General features: G+C 46.1%; 1 protein-coding gene and 1 long non-coding RNA gene across 3 annotated transcripts; one reads left to right on the plus strand and one right to left on the minus strand.

Annotated features, from left to right (window-relative positions):
• Positions 1–2,388: 2,388 nt before the first annotated feature.
• Positions 2,389–5,329, plus strand: LOC123112717 (uncharacterized). Of its 2 annotated transcripts, XR_006455650.1 has the most exons (3): positions 2,389–3,118; positions 3,204–4,676; positions 4,883–5,329. XR_006455650.1 is itself a non-coding variant. In XM_044533789.1 (2 exons), the coding sequence occupies exons 1-2, from the start codon at positions 2,567–2,569 to the stop codon at positions 3,561–3,563; spliced, it is 912 nt and encodes a 303-aa protein (XP_044389724.1). In that variant the 5' UTR covers positions 2,389–2,566; the 3' UTR covers positions 3,564–5,329. The 2 variants fall into 2 exon arrangements, 1 of the variants encoding a protein (XP_044389724.1); XM_044533789.1 differs by having other exon boundaries at positions 3,204–5,329.
• A 1,225-nt stretch (positions 5,330–6,554) lies between these two features.
• LOC123116567 (uncharacterized) lies at positions 6,555–8,865 on the minus strand. Its single transcript, XR_006457122.1, has 4 exons — positions 8,734–8,865; positions 8,120–8,253; positions 7,213–7,238; positions 6,555–6,767 (listed from the first exon to the last, which is right to left on the minus strand). It is a non-coding gene; the product is annotated as an uncharacterized lncRNA (long non-coding RNA).
• Between the last annotated feature and the right edge of the window lie 9,826 nt (positions 8,866–18,691).

Raw genomic sequence — 18,691 nt, forward strand, 5'->3', positions numbered from 1 at the left:
TAATAAACATATTTCTTCTTCTTACAGCAAAAGCACGCAACCGCACTCGTTTCTATCCCCCCCCTTCGCAAATCCCCCCTTTTTGCCACTCCAGTAGCCCGGCCTCCCTGCCTCCGACCGCGCCTGGAGAGGAGCTCCAGCTGTGCCACGAGCAGGCCAGCCCAGGAGCTGTCACTTCCCCCTCTCTCCTTCTCTCTCTCGACTTTTACCTTCTTCTTCTCTCTGTTTCTAATCTTTGTTTTCTATAGGGAAGTCACCATGGAACAACCCCGCCGCCTTGGAGCTCGGCCCGCCTCCGGCCGGCCACCTCTCCGTCGGCCTCGTGCTCCTCCGCCTCGATCCGTCCGCCCCATCGCCGTATCCGCGCCGGAGCAGCCGGATCCGCTGCCCAGACCACCAACCAAGAGCCGCCTCTTGCCTGTCCTACGGCCGAGAGGAGGACGACCGAGAGGAGCGCCCATTGATCCGCCGCCTGGGCCGCCTTGGAGCACGCCCTGCCTCCGGCCGCCACCTCTCCGTCAGCCTCGCGCTACTCCGACATGATCCGTCTGCCCCACCGCCGGATCCGCCGCCCAGACCACCAACCAAGCATCGGCCCTTCCCTTTCCTGCGGTCGTGGGTTGAATAATATAAACTGCAGGGTCCTTTTTTAAGAACAAATCGTTTTTTAGATTAGCCACTTTAAAAAAGGACCGCGGGTTGAATACACATACATGGAGGGACTTTTTTGCAAAATCGCCGACGACGTACCACCAGAAGCAATCGCTGCTTTATTAGTAGGTAAAGATATAAATATATACTACCAAACACGCCCTTGCAACGGGAGAATAAAACACATACTTCTAACATAATAAACACGACTTATGTTCATGATATCTATTTTAACATGCCGCCTCATCCATGTTATTGCTTATCCTCATTCCCGCCTTCATCAACTATGATCGTGGTGTCCATCTGATCACATTACGTCCCTACGCGGCCAATCCCATGGTGACGATCTCGGTCACCGCCTAAACCCTAGACCCACTCACACTTGCCACTGAACCACACCATCACAAGTGAATTTCTAATAGTTTAAAAACTAATCGGCGAGCTGGACGTGACACCCGCCCTTCCCGTTGCAACCTACACCTAGTCACACACTATCCCTCCTACGCCCATGCACTTTAAAATAGTATATTGGTTTTCAAAATGCATCGATATTCTTTAAAAAATATATAATCTTTTTAAATCACATGGACTTCTTACAAGAGAATGGATATTTTTAATTACGATTTTTAAGCATGTGAACACTTTTTAGAATAACAGAAACTTTTTCTTGCAGAAAAGGGTGAACAATTCTAAAATTATATGAATATTAGTTTACCACGTGACAACTTTTCTTAAAACTTCGCAAAATAAATTAAAATGCACGAATGGTTTCTAATAATTACACATCATTTTTTAGAAGGCAAAAACATTTTAAATATTAATTTCTGATCGTATTATTTCCTTTTCGTCCCTAGCAAGAATGGAGTTTATTCTTTCCTTCTTCGACATGAGAGTTTTAATCTTTCTCTTAATTCCATTCCTTCCAACCTGATATTATTCCTCTTAATTTCTTTCCTTCCTTAAGGACACACCATATTACCATTCTCTTAGTTGCTCCTTTCTGGTTTATTATGCACTGTATGAACCGGGATCAGTTGGAGACAATTTATTTTATATGTTACTTTACTGGATGTGCAAGCATATATGTTTTTGTCTCGTGTGCCCTAACATGTGTATAGATGTTAGTGTAACATTATCTAATTCTTCTCCATGTATGTATGGTGTTTGTTTCTTTTTTTTAGTAGCCAGTCATTATGAGTTCATGAGGGACATCTACATAGGAGAGTGAAATGAAGTGGCTAGGGTTGGTTCGGCGAGCGGATGAGAAAGAATATATAAAGGGTCGGGTGAGACAGCGTGGGCCGGGTTTGACGTGGAGGACACGCCCGGGCACCCCCGTATCCGGCCCATATTTAGGCTATATAAGGGTGGCGGTCGACCCGGACGTTTGAGACCCGTTTCAGGCACCCGCTGAGTCGAATATTCGTGATCTGTCAGTGACCAAACGTCCACGTTTGAGACGGATTGAAGATGTCCGGTTGTAAATGCTCTAACACTTTTGCGTGATGGACCCGAAGATTTTTATCGGTGCGTGAAGGATCCAAAGTATTAATTTCGCAAAGGAAAAAGATCCAAACTGAAAAAAGCAGGTATTTTTCTTAAATGGCAAAAAGAAAAAAAAAACAGGAATTGTGACATGTGTGCACGCTAGTCTAAAGATAAAGCTAGCCACACACGCGTTAGCTGGTCTAGAAGAAACCAGCAGCCGCGTCGGTAGCGCTCCTTGGACTCGTCGCTCGCACCTTGCTGATTAATTATCTTCTCGGTTTCTCTTCCGTGATGGCAGTTGTCCACAACCGGACCTCCCCCCTGGGTCACGCCGCCCCTGCCGCCTACACCCACTGCCACGCCGCTGGATCTCCACCCCCACCCTCTCCGCTCCACTGGATCCCCGCACGCCGCACCACCCCCGGCCATGGGTGCTGGCTACCCGCCTCCCCCTCCCCCAGCTCCCCCGGATCCTTGCACCACCAGGCCATGGCGATGGCTGCTCCCCTCGCCGGGAATCCCCGCTCCTCCGGCCATGAAGGGCTCCTCTAGCTCCGGCCGTGCGCTCCAGCACCGACAGCCACTCTCGTACTCGTGTAGTTCAACTGCAACCCCACCATCGGATGCGCGGCCATGGCATGCCGACATGCCGTCCCGGCGCAAGTCCTTTTCTCTGTATCTTGACCTCGGACCTTTTTTTTCTGTATCTTCAAATTGGCTCTCTCCCCTCTCTTTTTTTGGATTTCACGCTTCAACTGTTCGTGACCTTCCTCCCAAGTCTGCTTCCGCATTTTTGGTTGGTGAAGCATGCCATTGTTCTTCATTTCAATCCAAATCAGACATGGGTCGGTTTCGCGCGCGAGCACGGCAGCCCCTGAGCAACATTTCAATGCTCGCACTTCCTAGGAACCAGGAGCCCCACGACCGCTTCCCTTTCTTCAGCTCGCTGCCGAGCGTCTCCAGCCAAGACGTGACGTCGGTGAGCCCTCCCCTTCTTCCTCCATCTCTCTTCTCTCTCCCGTTCTTTTCTCTAAGAGCTCTCTCTATCTTTTATTTTTCTGCAGAGAGATGGCCATGGCCGCCCGATGCCGGAGCACCGCCGGCCAAGGACCTGCCGCCATCCAGACCCCCTCCACGCCATCTCCATCTCGCCGGAGACCTGCACCAAGTCCCATCCAGCGCCTTCGCCACCCTTCGGCCCCCACCCCGTAGGTCTGCAGCCTGAGCGCTTCAACCGACTTGTGCCTGAAGCAGAGGAGAGGAGCTCCCTGCCACGAGCCTCTCTGGCGCTGGCAACCCAGCAGGCTGACCTCGCCTCCTTCTTCCTTTTTTTCCGCCGCGACGCATCACCCCTTCGCTGTCTCCTACGGCGTGGACGCCGACGACAAGCGGTGGCCCGTACCCGGCGGTGGAGAACGAGGTGAAGCAGTTTAATTAAGGATCGCGGGTAGGATTGTAACTAATGCAGGGTTGTTTTTGTAAAAGCGAAGCGTTTTCTGATATACCCACTTAAAATAGGATGGCAGGTTGAATTCTAATAAATGGGGGACTTTTCTGGAAAAAGGCCGACGACGTACGACAGAAACCGAATTTACTTTATTATTATTTGGTAAAGAGTAAAGATATATATATATATATATATATATATAGGGAAAATTCATCCTACCATCCGGTGGTAGTTACCCCACATGTCTCATATACTAGCATGTGGTACTATATATACTATTTTATTATTTTAAATATGTTTATATACTATATCTAAGATATTTCAAAACAAATTACATGAAAAAATTGCATATGAGTCCATAGTTTTTGTTATATTTGTGAAATACGTACATATTTGTACATAAAAAAGAGCATACTCAAAAAATGGTACATACTACTTAAAAATTTGTATATATACTACCTAATCATTGTTATATACTATATACTACACGTACATACTCTCGGTTTTGATAGATACTACATACAACATACAAAACGCAAGTGGTGGTAACTACCACTGCTCGTAGGAAACATATATATATATATATACATATATATATATAGGAAAAATGCCTTCTATCACCTAGTGGTAACTACCACCTAAGAATCCACCGTCGATCTTTTGTCATTAGATCTGGGCTTGGTTTGTTTTTTTTCTTTGATTGCTACAGAATCTTAACCAGTTAGGCTAGCTTCCACCCGACCTGTTTCATTATTAATTATATTCATTAGATTAATTGGTGGTTATCCATGGCGTACTCATCTTATCCGAGAAAATTTGAATGCATGACTATCTTTTCATACGTCCTTATCCGGCTACTAATCAACTTTGCAATCTTTTCCACGTAAAAATAGATTTATTAGTATACTCTGGTTACGAACCAAAACAGTTTTATTTGCTCGACCTCCCATTCTACCTGGGCGACACCTCCCTCAACGCCTGGAGACGGCGGATCGGCGTCTTCGCCGTGGGTCACACCGGCTGGACGGCACATTTGATGCAGTGCAAACCACGGTTGGCTGACGTCGTTCTTTAGTACCACACAATTCAGGTAACTAAGTATGCGTAGCGAGATCATAGGTTGTTCAAACTTCCATCTCAAAAGAATTCATACGGTTCCTCTTTGTTGCCTATGTCCCAGTTTTTTTGGTTATGGCCAACGATGGTCAATTTCAACCAATTTGATCAGGAGCATCTGGTGTACATAATCTCTCCTAATTGGTTTCTTTGTTATCTCATTTTTTTTCTCATCTACAGCATGATTTCGAGGGTCCAAATATGACGACAGGTACATGAAGGCCGGCATGCATAAAGAGGATGACAAGGCGAAGTTAGATTCTGCACGCAGCACCACTGGATACTTCATATAGTACGACCTGCACCCGTGCACCCCGCAGCTACGATTACGGCTCCACGTATTAGTCGTGTGGTGCATCTCTAGTAAACTAGACGAGGCTTGTATCGCAGCTACGGCAGTACGCGCATGAATCATTGATGAATGAAGCAACTGAGACACATCGCTGCCATCGTTAATCATCGTGCGGTGGTATCTGCTACGAACTACAAAGTCAAAGGCATAGATCTTTGTTGCGTGCCTACTTGCCTTTGATGCATGCACCACACCATGTCTGCATGACGTGTACATAGCAGAAATGGAATGCTTCAACTCATTGTATAGTTCTGTTGTATATGATGTTCTGCATACTTATTGTACACTTATATACATACTCTGTTCATTCTACGTACTCTTGTGCAACTCACAAAAACCCAAAAACAAAATGCATAATAAATAATTGTACTTACAATTTTTGTGGATATTGGTTTAAAAAATTATATACTACCACTAAGTAACCAGTAGTAACACATACTCTAGTCTAGTATTAAAATGTATAAACACATACGCCCTTCTACAATTAAAAAGTATATACATACTCCGTGATTAAGTAAGAAGTAGATATGTACTACATACTCCATACTTTCTTTTAAATATATATATATATACTACATACTTTTTTTTTGACAGAAATGTACCTCAATTCCACATACTCCATACTTTCTTTTAAAGATATATACCACATACTATTTTTTCAACAGAAATATACCTTAATTCCACATACTCCAAACTTTGTATTTTAATGATGTACTACATACTTTCATACTGCTTTTCTACATACCGTGGAACATAACATTCATGCTATGGTAGACATGCACATACCTTTCCAGACTATAAAATTCTGAGTGACCATATTTCTTTTCCTATCGGGCAAACAATTAGTGTCACGGTGATTTGTTTTTCTATTCAAAAGTTGTTTCATCCAGCCAACAATTAAGGAGTAGCACACAAGAGCATTTAGATTAATGCTTCCCGCAACGGAGCTAGCTAGAAAGGAGTACCCAACGCCCCTACAAATCAGCACATGCATTTATCTTAATGAGCTCACGTGGGACAAGGGTTATCGGGTTTAGAACCTCTCCCAGCGACTACCATTCACCCGTTTGGCTTCGTAACAAGGTGGGACACGTGGAGGCCAAAGAATTAGGTGGTAACTACCATTGCTTGTAGATAAAATTTGTCATATATATATATATATATATATATATATATATATATATATATATATATATATATATATATATATATATATATACTAGCAAAAGGCCCGTGCGTTGCAACGGAAGAAATAGTCCACAAGACCATGTAATTTGTGAACACATGGCACAATATTCTATCAACTAAGATGAAATTAAAAGATAAAATGAGCAAAGCTAGAGGATTAATATACATCTCCAGTGACGAGAATAATTGTGCAAAGCAAAAAGGAGAGCAAGGTATCAACAGACTTAGCTTGATACCACATCAATTAACACGTCTGAAATTTGATCCTCAAACGGACCAATCTTGAAAATATTTTGTTGTTGAATAAATATGAATCGAAGGAATCAAACATATAAAATAATTCTAAGCAATTAAGAATCTACAATTGACACATAATCGTGCTGCTAATAGAAGAATGACCATCTTCTTAAACAAATTTCAGAATGAAAGATATTAAATGGGGAACTTCTGGCTTCTGAGATGATGGAACTGGGTCTTCTCATACTGCTCAAGTACATCCTTACCTTCTCATTTAGGACCTGAAAGCTGAAAAGAAGCAAAAAAGAAAGTCAAATATGTGGTCATTGAATTTTTTTACAATGTAAACCAAAAATAAGTCTTCCCACAACTACCTTATCAGAGAACTTATATATATTTGAAGGTGTGTCTAGAAGACAATTAATCAAGTCTAACTGATGGATAGCGTTTTTATCAGAAAAGTGGTTATTTCAGTCAGGAACTGATAAAAATGCATCCTATGCTCCAAATGGAAGGTAAATGCTACATTTCGGAGGAAACGGCATTCCAAACATGTTAAGAAATATGAATATAAGCGAAATTTGGGAAAATATTAAAGATGATTTTACTATTCTTGGAAGCAAGATAAGTTCCTTTGGATGTAGTCGAATTCATTTATTGTCCAACATTATAGTGTTACTAACATGTCTACAATGTTAACTAAAATGCTAACTAAGTGGCAACTATTCTGTACCTTGTAGTTGTGTTTTCTCGAGCTCACTGATGACAAGGGAACAACACATGTGACAGAAGGAGGGGGCAGGGAGTTTAGTACATAATAAGCATTCGAAAACAGTCTTTGATGTAAATACACAAGAGATTGGAATCTACAATGTTTAAAGATGGTAATTTCAAAAGGAGTAAGAGCTCGAAACCAGAAACATATGGAGAAAACAAGAGCTACACAGATTTTCCATGGTCAACCATTGAGAAGTTTAACGCCTGAGAGAACTGCATGCACTACATCTGCAGAAGATCTACATTGATCACGGGGAGGCACAACCAACATACTGCTAAATGATAATATGCAGTAAATAAAAGTTAGTAAAATATGATTTTGGTTTCACATCCATCTTCTGTAAAGCAGCGGCTCCTGCCATCAAATGCTGATGGGGAGACTCTGACCTGTGAATGTCCATTACTTTCTTCCTTAATAGCTACACAAAATGTGTAACAGATGAATAGGGGCAGGTTCTATAGCAAGACAAACCAAGAGGAACATCTAGCCTACAATCATGTTAGGAACCGAAGAAATATAGCTACTGAAACATATTATTATTTTCAGCCAACTTACATATATAGGGTGTAGTTTTTCCCCACCCCATCTTTACTAAAATGAAGCCAACGAAAAACATAAATAAGTTCAGGTCTGTGTGAATGAACACACAGCCACACACATCAGGAAGCTACCTACATACAGACCAAAAATACCAGCCGCATTTCGCTAGCTACTAAGCACCGGTACACAGGATTTATCTTATCACTGATCTAAAAATTTATGCTTCCAGTCAGTGATACTGCTCAACAGGGTCTTTGCTCGGCCCGAACCAATAAATGGAGGTGCCAAGCTAAATGGGATATAAGAAAAAACAACGTCGTACCTCAGAATCAGTAACCAAAGACCATTGGCTAGATGGAGATGGAGTAGCAGCAATTCCCAGAAATCTACAAATCTGCTGGTTTGATCTGAAGGTATTTTCTAATTTTTGGAAGCAGAAATCACATGAAAAGTCACCTAAAAAGGAGCATCATAGGAACTTATAGCGAAAGCTGAAGAGATGAGAATTCTGGGCAGCAAACATGCCCGTGCATTGCAACGGGAGAAAATAAATAAGAACGGGAAGTATCGCTAGTGATTTCAGCCATCTTAACCATTGAAGAAACTTTTATAAAAGGAGATAATTCTGATTGAATCCATGCGAACCCAAAATAAAACTATCCTTATTATGGATCAGAGCAGCAGGACATATGTTCCTTTATTGAACAACAAATATCATAAGCACATTCCAATTTGGGCCATTTCATGTGCATTTTGGTGAAAATATTAACATGTCAAACTAATGAATAGAGGGTTAAAAATTGTTTTCTGATAAATATGGCAAACTAATGAAATTATGAATACAGTGTTATTTATCTATCATCTCTCAATTTGGAAAAAAACATCAAAAGAGGTTACAGATTGGAGACGATAGCACAACAAAATTGAAGGTCTCACCTAGTTGACAAACGAAGGGAACAACCAAGGGCGGGTGATCCTCTTGGATTCCAGATCAATAAACACAGCGTGGTGCTTCACTACGTTCGCCCCAACTCAAGGGAGACAGTAGATCCATTAGAAATTCATTCCTCCTTCCTGTCTCAACTCCACCTTCTCCTGCAGCAACAGCCAAACCCTAAAACACCGAGCTCCTCTGCATCTCAGCGGGAAAGATAGAGAGAACGGATTGCATTTCACCAGCACACTTTAGAACAGGAGTTGATGGATGGCGTCTGGAGCCGAACCCTAGTAACAATTGTGTATTATTGATTGGCACAATCAGAACCTAACTAACAACCACCTTTCAGTTTCAGTAGATCTATAGATGTTGCATCCCACTTCACGTCCTAAGATGGTCTAAAAAATTCACGTCCTAAGTGAACAGAAGCACAAAGGCTTCCATTAACAAAATAGAATTTTCATAACAAAATCTCTGCTATAAAGGATGCAACTATGGCGAAGATATGCCTACGTGTTTACCTTACATCATCAGAAGTTCAGAACTGATGCTAGATTTATTTTTTATAGAGACATGCTAGATTTGATAATACAACAGTATTACATGCCACATGATCCATTTGTGCAACGTCTGCCCTCCAAATCTTATTTAAGTGCTGGAATTAAAAGTGCAAAGTAGTGGGACATCGCCCCCCCACGCATTGAAATTTTTGGATATTAACAATATGACTTTAAGGGGGTAAATCCTCACTGAACAGTAAGCTCCCATGCTAATCTAATAAAAACAATTGATCAAAATATGCAGGTTTGGCCCCTATCACAAAGCTACTACCTAATGTGCCTTATTGGAATATAGTCTGCCACAATCAAAAGATGAAATAAACAGAAGCAACATTGCATTAGGGAGGTTCATTGCGTACATTGTAGATGTACTTGGCGACGACCATGGTAGTCTCGATGGTGAGGGCCAGAACCTTCAACCCGGATGCTCCTCTGGACGCCCCACACCCTTGCTGACACCGACTTCGCACGGATGGCTGACTTGTCCTGCACCCTGATTTGGCACTGACAAAGATTTTACTTTTAGGAAACAAAGTTATCCATAATGTGAAAGCACTGTAATTGTGCGGCATAGCAGAAGGACATTGACTTTCTGCTTGCAGATTTATCACCTCTAGAAACGCTTGCCAAATTGCCACAACGATAGAGACCCAGCCAGATTAGTGATCTATCTTAACTCTCAAGTATTAACTTATTAAATGTACAATTCAGATGCAAGTGCAGTAGATTACTGCAGTTCAACACTAAATGTACAACCGACAATTCAGATTTTAGAGGGCAAGCACTGTAGAATAGCATATGCGACTTCACATCGGGTCCCTAAGGTGTCGTGCAGCCACTCTGCGGATCCGACAGGCTCAGCCACGGTATGGAGCACACGTACCTCCATATCCCGATAATCAACATCATCATGACACTCGGAGATGCCCAGGCAATTCTGAACCTGACATCCTGACCTGATGGCTTAAGATTTTTCTGTTCTTCAATCTCTACATCCCAAATCAATTCTGGATCATCCAAAACAATAAAAACGTTAGTAAGTACTAAAAGGGAAATTAATGACCAAATTCGGATCTTTCTACATGTATTAGACATGCAAAAGTACTGATTGCACATGCATCAGATATTTGCATACTTGGACGGACTGGTTGCATCAAAGATAATTAAGCTCTCAGTGTTAGAAAGTATAATGCTTATATACTGGTAGAATCGAGTTCCTCAAGCATGGTGTTGCAATATTGCTTCTGGCGTCTAGCTCGTCTTCCCATCGTCCTCCACATATGCTAGTTAAACCAAAACAGTGGAGATAAGACAGCAAGGAAGAGGGTCAGTGTTGTACCTCATTGCAATTGAAATAAATCTAATTCGAAACTGTTAGTAACCACGAATTGCTCCAAACTGCATGAAATAAGAAAATTAAATTACTCATATACAGAATGATTAATATTGGTCATGCAGTCAGCTGAATAGAGAATAGCATGTTGTACACGCAAGATAACAAAATTAACACTAAGTAATTGTAATGATCAGAAGCAAGAACTGCACACTTAATTTAAAGGAAAAACCTCAAAATCCTAGCATTGCCGTAAGATCTCAATACACGTTCATAGGAGAGCTCTAGCTACTTCCTTCTCTTTTGTGGGAAGAGAGCTGTCTATTCTCTTAACTACATTATTCAGCATTTAACTATTTCATAAGCATCAAAAGAAACTGAAGTTTGTAACCAAACATGTACATATTCTTCGGTTCTGTATTGCCCAAACAATTTATGGACTAAAATGCACGTGAGCAAACGTACAACTATCTTTGAGTTCCTTGCAGATTGTAAAAGAAAACAAAGACATAACATTAAGATGGTAGCTAATTTGCATTGCTAATGGAAAAACAACATGTGTGTGTAATGAAAACAGATCGAACTGGACATGTGTTGTCAACCTCAAGGATTTGCCTTCTGAACAAATTCAGCAAAATAGATTACCTGGCATATAATCACCCAGTCGCTCCCAAGGTCCAAAATCACATGCAGTCCTCCTGCTTAGTTGCTGATTGATGGATGAGATGTTGGCGGAGGTATTGGCTGGTGAGGGGCGAGCAAGCGGCCTCCATGGCTGTTGCCCATGGCGTGCATGTGGTTGACTGTGGGGCTGCAGCAGATGGCGCCGGCGACGTGCAGCCACGGTGCTGCACAGGCGAGGTGGGGGAGACACGGGAGGAGGCACAGGAGACGGCGGACGGGAGCTGCGCAAGAGGCCGGTCATGGCGGCGGTCGGACGTCGATCCCGTAGCTCCTGAAGATTTCCTCTTCCGCCTCGGCATCCCGCTCCTCGACGGCGATGAGGGCACGAAGGTCGTCGATCTCGGCGGCAAAGCGACGGAGCTCCATCTGGACCTCGGCCTTCTCCTTCTACAGGCGCCACATCATGGCCATGGCCTTGCTGGCGGCGCTGGCCGCGGCGAGGCGCTCCTCCTCCATCTCACCCCACAGCGCCCGCGTCTCCTCCTCCGCCTCCACCCTCGCCGCCCCTCTTCCCCCCTCCCCCGTCCATGCCCCCGCCCCTCTTCTCCCCGCCCGGCATCCACATCACGGAGCGCCCCCGCCCCTATTCTTCCCGCATCTGCTCGGGAGGCGTTTTTTTCTTTTAACTCGCCCATACCGGTTGACTTATTATTTGGATTGCGGGTTGAATACCTACAACTATAGGGTTTTTTTTGCAAAAATGACGACGACGTACGACCAGAAGCGCTCCCTGGTTTATTAGTACTAGTAAATATGCCCGTGCGTTGCACCGGGAGAATCAAAACACACCTTCCTAGCCCAATGACCCAAGATAACATTCTGTTGCATCAGCCATGTAATGTATATTTTACCAATGATCTTAAAATGCATGTATGATATGCTACACTTCAATCCTGAAAGAATTGATTAATTTAAATATCTAAATTACCTTCCTAGTTAATTTGTAGTATAATGAGTCATTACCTTCATCATTTGATTTATCATTGAGAGCCTAAATCATGAGGATCGTACATGTATGTACATATATAAGAAATTAAGGTTTAATTGGTAAGTTACCAGATGCCCATTACTGATTTTCGTTACCAAATTTCTTCTAAACTTACATGCACGGAGACCTATAAAGTCTAAAGTACAACTCAATTTTCTTTCATATAGAAGGAAACATAATAAACAGATTTGCACATACCACACTAAAACGAATTTTCTATTTGAAGAGGTCACAATAATTTTCATGAAATCAGGTGTATGATTCGGAATTTCTTTTTTAACCATGCATGCTTCAGATTCCATGGAAAGGCATTATTCCCAGTGTGTTGCAACGGAAAAAAATCATCCCTCATACGCACACCTGAGAGCATCGGCGAATCCCTTCAAATCTTTCACAATGCCCCACGAGAAACAACATGATAAGTGGTGTAAGTTCATAAGGTTGTATTATTTGTGAAATGTATTCAAGATGTTTCCAATTTATTAGACTACAGAAATATCAACGTTAAGCCGGGATTTTCAAAATACCCCATATAAAGAAGATATTAATAAAGGTTGCATCATAAATGGAATTTTAGGAATGATGATTAATATAATAGCATATTTGAAATCTACACATCTTTTTAAAGGGATTTCCATATATAATATGTTAGATTTGGCGTTAGGATTTGAAAGTGATTAATATAGTACCATATTTGAAATCTACACATCTTTTTAAGGGATTTCTATATATAACATGCTAGATTTGAAGTTAGGGTTTGAAAGTTATGAGTTTTTTTGACATTGAAAGTGATTAATATAATACCATCTTTGAAATCTACACATCTTTTTAAGGATTTCTATACATAACATGTTAGATTTGGAGTTAGGTTTGAAAGTTATGATTTTTTTTTGAAATATATGAATATGTCCAAAAAATAGAGTAACTGGTACATTGTGCTGCCCATCTGCTAAGTGACGCTGGAGCGAGTAGTAATATCCTACGCCTACCAACATTAATAGGAGAGAAAAATAAAAGGAGGAAAAGGGAGCAAGGGGACTCGAACCTGGGTCTCCCGGGTAAACAGGCGAGCCTCACACCACTGCGCCACACACATGCAAGTTGTTGATTACAGGGGCTTCACTTTAATAACTTGAGTAGGTCGCGGATTTTAGAAAAGGGTAAACCGAACCGTTTTTTCCACTTACCAATGGCATGGTGGGTAATTATTTACAACTTCAAGGGCACTTTTAATGACGGACGACCAGAAGCACTCCGTGCTTTATTAGTAGGGAAAGATATATATATATATATATATATATATAGGTAGAGAGGTAGAGATAGAGATAGAGATTAGGTAAAGATTTACCAACGTACTACACGATAGCACCGTACGCACAGTGGCACACAAACCAGGCAGACGATCGATCAGGCATGGTACATGTCCAGGAACAGGTCGACCTCGTAGACGAGGGACTCCGGCGTGGGGCTCCCGACGGGCGTCATGACGCAGTACCCGCGTGCCATCCTGAAGGCGCCCGTGCCGCCCACCACGGCGCGCTCGATGGCGCCCGTGAAGCTCAGCACGGGCCCCAGCATGGCCAGTGTGCTGCCGCGACGCTCCCCGGCCGTGAAGAGGAGGTTGATCGCCGACTGCCCGCCCGGCGGGCTCACGAGGCCCGCGCCGACGAAGATGCCCTGGTACCGGCCCACGAGCGATGAGTTCCTCGCGTCCGTCCGTCGCGCAGCTCGTCGTCGAGCACGCCGACTGCCCCGAACGTCGCGTCGGCGCCCAGCGGCGACGGCACCGCCGTGAGCGTCGTGGCGTTTGGGCCGGCGAAGGTCTCGTGCATGTACAGGTGGATGTGCGTGAGGCCGTGGTCGCTGGCGTCGGTGCCGGCGCGCGCTGCTAGGTACGGCGCCGTCCACAAGACCAGCAGGAGGACGAGCAACAACGACGGCAAGGAGGGGGTCATGGTGATCAGAATTCAGAACGTGTAGCAACTGATATTTCAGTTTGCCCCGTTATATTTCAGTTTGGCTCGTTGAGGGACCGCGTTTGAGTATGACCTGCAGGCTAACAATAGACCTGCATGCCCGTATATGTAGCTGTCACAACTAACAAATTAATTAGGACATTCATTTTATATAGTTCATGGCCTTCTGGGGAATGCTTTTTCCTGGAAGAAAAGTTCAGTTTGCCCCGTTATATACTGGAAGGCCTTATCGATATGATTCTGACCTATTCCAGTTCCAGATTACATGGTTGCTATTGCACTCAGTTTGTGCTAGTTCAGCTATTGAAAGGATCAAGCGACTAAACTCTTGGAATTATCTCATGCCATGTGTGAACTTCATGATGCCATCTGCCTGCACTAATGAAGTTCAGTGGAAGAATCAAATGGTGCACACCAGTTATGGGACATGGCTTGCCTATTTGCGACGATATTTTCTTTACCAAAATTTGACAAAATTGCAAGCTATTCATGATCATGTTTACAAGCGGCTAATTGTTTGGAAGAAATCAGTGAACGAAGCTATGGTGCTCCAGTTTATATACCGGTTCCTGAGAGTTTTTGGTCAGTGGGCATGTTCACTCCTGAAATGATGCAGTGGAAGATTCCATGGTTTTATGCATTGCTGGAGAGTTGGTTCCAGATACGCACATCTGGTAAGGCATTTCCAGTTGGCTCTGAAAAATTCCAATGGGTAATTGTTCGTGTGATTTTCAAGGAATTATTGCTCCCCAACATAGGCTGCAGAACCACAGAGGCATATTTTGTTGAGGGCTACCGGTGCAGAGAGTTGGAGGATCAAACTCTCTGTATTGCTTATGACTTCACAAGTTACACATATATATACATGGAGTGCAACGGCAGGATAAGGTTGCAACTGATCTAGCTAGTCCTGAGGAGACGTGAGCTACGTGCGGGACGAGCCAGTCGTGGGCGCAGGACCCGGGCGTGCGGGTGGCGTGAAGGACGTGGAGGAACTTGTGTTCCAACACCCCCTGCAGTCGAGACGGGGTCGCTGAGAACGTTGAGGCTGTCCCGGAACTCGTTGAAGATGGCCGTTGGCAGTCCCTTAGTGAAGATATCCGCGAACTGGGATGAAGTGGGAACGTGCAGAACCTTGACGTCGCCAATGCTGACCCGTTCGCGGACGAAGTGCAGGTCGATTTCCACGTGCTTTGTTCGCTGATGCTGCACCGGGTTGCTGAAGAGATACACGGCACTCACGTTGTCACAGAAGACAACGGTGGCACGGCGTGGCGGTCGACGAAGCTCGGTGAGGAGTTGGCGAAGCCAGCACGATTCGGCGACGATGTTGGCGACCGCGCGGTACTCGGCCTCCGCACTGGACCGGGACACCGTGTTCTGGCGCTTCGAGGACCAAGAGACGAGGTTGGGCCCGATGAAGACGCAGAACCCGGATGTCGAGCGGCGGGTGTCCGGCACCCGGCCCAGTCGGCGTCGGAGTAGGCGACGAGGTCATGTGTCAGGGCAGAGCTGTGGATGCGCAGACCAAGGTGGGAGGTGCCATGCACGTACCGCAGGATCCGCTTGGCGAGCTGGAGATGCGGCTCGCGTGGATCGTGCATGAAGAGGCAGGCCTGCTGCACCGCATGAGTGATGTCCGGCCTCGTCAGGGTGAGGTACTGGAGCGCGCCGGTGAGGCTCCGGTACAAGGTAGGGTCGGCGATGGGCGCGCCCTCGGAGGCAGATAGCTTGGCGCGAGCGTCGAGGGGCGTGCTGATCGGCTTGCAGGTGAGCATGCCTGCCCGATCAATGACCTCGAGCGCGTACTGCTGCTGCGAGAGGAAGAGGCCGGAAGCAGAGCGCTGTACATTGACGCCGAGGAAGTGATGCAGCTCGCCGAGGTCTGTCATGGCGAAGGCTTGGTGCAGAGAGTCGATGACGTGGCGAAGGAGGCGTGGCTGCTGGCGGTGAGGATGATGTCGTCCATGTATAAGAGCAGATACGCCATGGAGCCGTCGCGGTGGAGGATGAACAGCGAGCTATCGCTCCGGGAAGCGACGAAGCCGAGGGCGATGAGGTGCGCCGTGAACCGCGAGAACCAGACGCGTGGGGCCTATTTCAGGCCGTACAAGGAGCGTTGGAGACGGCAGACATGGTCCGGGCGATCGGCGTCGATGAAGCCGGAAGGCTGCTCGCTGTAGACGACCTCGTCGAGCCGGCCGTGAAGAAAGGCGTTCTTCACGTCCAGCTGGTGGATTGGCCACGAGCTGGTGACGGCTAGGCTGAGGACGACCCGGATGGTAGATGGCTTGACGACGGGGCTGAAGGTCTCGGTGTAGTCAACGCCCTCGCGCTGGGTGAACCCGCGCAGGACCCAGCGAGCCTTGTGGCGTGCCAGGGAGCCGCCGGCGTTGAATTTGTGCCTGTAGATCCATTTGCCGCTGACGACGTTCACACCTGCAGGACGCGGCACTAAACACCAGGTTTTATTATGAATCAGTGCATCATATTCTTCACGCATAGCGGCATACCAGCGGGGGTCTTTTAGGGCAGTGCGGTAGGTTGGGGGGATGGGGGAGATGGCATCTACATGGAGATTAGTTTGGTTTTTGGGAAGGGCAAAACCAGATTTGCCGCGCGTGCGCATGTGATGGGGATTTTGTGGGGGTGCAATGGCGACGGCGCGCGGTGGGAGCGAAGCGCTGCATGGCATGGTGCTGCATGGCGCGGTACTGGACGTGGGAAAAAGGCAGCGAGGGGATGGTTGTATGCGGTCGTGGGGCACAGCGCGTGGGGTGGAGCCGCGTGGCGGAAGGGAAGGGGGCGAGGTGGGCGCGACATGTGAGGGTGGGGTCCGCGGAGCTGGCGCAGGTGGCGGGCCGGTGGTAGGATGGGACGCGGTGGGTGCGGGGGAGACCGGTGGGCTGTTTTGGTTGGGCGCGTGATCCGAGGAGGATCTGGAGGAGGTGGGAAACGAGGTAGTTGGGGGCGATCCCGAGGCGTGGAAGGGCGACGGACGAGGTTGTCGGGGGTTGGGATTTTCTGTGGTGTGGTCGGGTGCGGAAAGCGTAGATTGGAAGGGAAAAGTAGTCTCATCAAACGTGACGTGCCGGGACGTGTAAACGCGCCGAGTGCGAAGGTCGAGGCAGCGATATCCTTTATGCTCGGGAGGGCTACCAAGGAGAACACACGGGGTGGATCGAGGTGAGAGTTTGTGGGCGGCGTATGGTGCGAGGTTAGGGTAGCAGAGGCACCCAAAGGTGCGTAGGTCGGTGTAGCTAGGGTGAACACCGTGGAGGAGAAAGAAAGGTGTGAGGTTGTGAACTACGCGAGAGGGACGTCGGTTGAGAAGATGGGTAACCGTGTGGAGAGCTTCGACCCAATATGGTGGTGGCATGTGAGCTTGGGCAAGGAGGGTGCGAAGAATGTCGTTAGTGGAGCGAATGGCACGTTCGGCCTTCCCGTTTTGCGGAGAAGTGTGTGGACACGAGAGACGGAGGACAATGCCGCGGTCGGAGAGGAAGGTGAGAAGGGCTGTGTTAACGAACTCACCCCATTGTCGCTTTGAATGCAATGTACGAGGGAGTGGTACTGCGTGAGAATGTAACGGCAAAAATGTACAAGTACAGAGGCCGTTTCAGACTTGGTGTGGAGAGGGAAAGACCAGGAGAAATGAGTATAGTCATCCATTATTATAAGATAATATTTAAAGCCAGAAAAACTGGATACATGCGACGTCCAAAGGTCGCAGTGGATTAACTGAAATGGGAAACTAGTAAAGGAAATTGATTCGGAAAAGGGTAATCTAGTGTGGCGCCCTCGTTGGCATGCATCACATGTAGGAGATGGTGCGGGCACTTTATTACATGAAGGGGAAATAAAAGACTGCAATGAGGCTTGAGTAGCCCGGCTCGGATGACCGAGGCGGCGATGCCAGAGATCGCCGTTGGTGGTGCTGGTGAAGGCGGTGGCGCTGAAGCCTAGGAACAGGTAGAGCGGGCCGGAGCTATTGGACCTCATGATTAGCCTCCGAGTGAGCAGGTCCTTCACAGAAAAACCGTAAGGGTCAAATTCAATTGAGCATTAGTTATTAGTAGTGAATTTACGAACAGAGATTAGGTTTTTGACTACAGTGGCAGAGACTAAGACGTGGTTGAGATGAAAGGGCTTGGGAGGGAGAGAGGCATAGCCGAGGGAGGAGGGAGTCATGATGGTGCCGTTGCCAACTATAATGTGAGGAAGATGATGAGCTGAAACATCATAAAGCCGAGTGAGTATACCTGCGTTCCCGGAGATGTGCGAGGAGCACCGGAGTCCAGGTACCAGTCGGCGGCGCCGGGCTGCTGCATGGACATGTTGCTCATGGCAGAGTTGAGCATGCTGAAGTTGTCCCACGAGCCAGGAGCATGCGACGGTGGTGGTGGCGCATGAGAG

Source organism: Triticum aestivum, chromosome 5B (assembly GCF_018294505.1).
Source record: "Triticum aestivum cultivar Chinese Spring chromosome 5B, IWGSC CS RefSeq v2.1, whole genome shotgun sequence".
NCBI lineage: Eukaryota > Viridiplantae > Streptophyta > Magnoliopsida > Poales > Poaceae > Triticum > Triticum aestivum.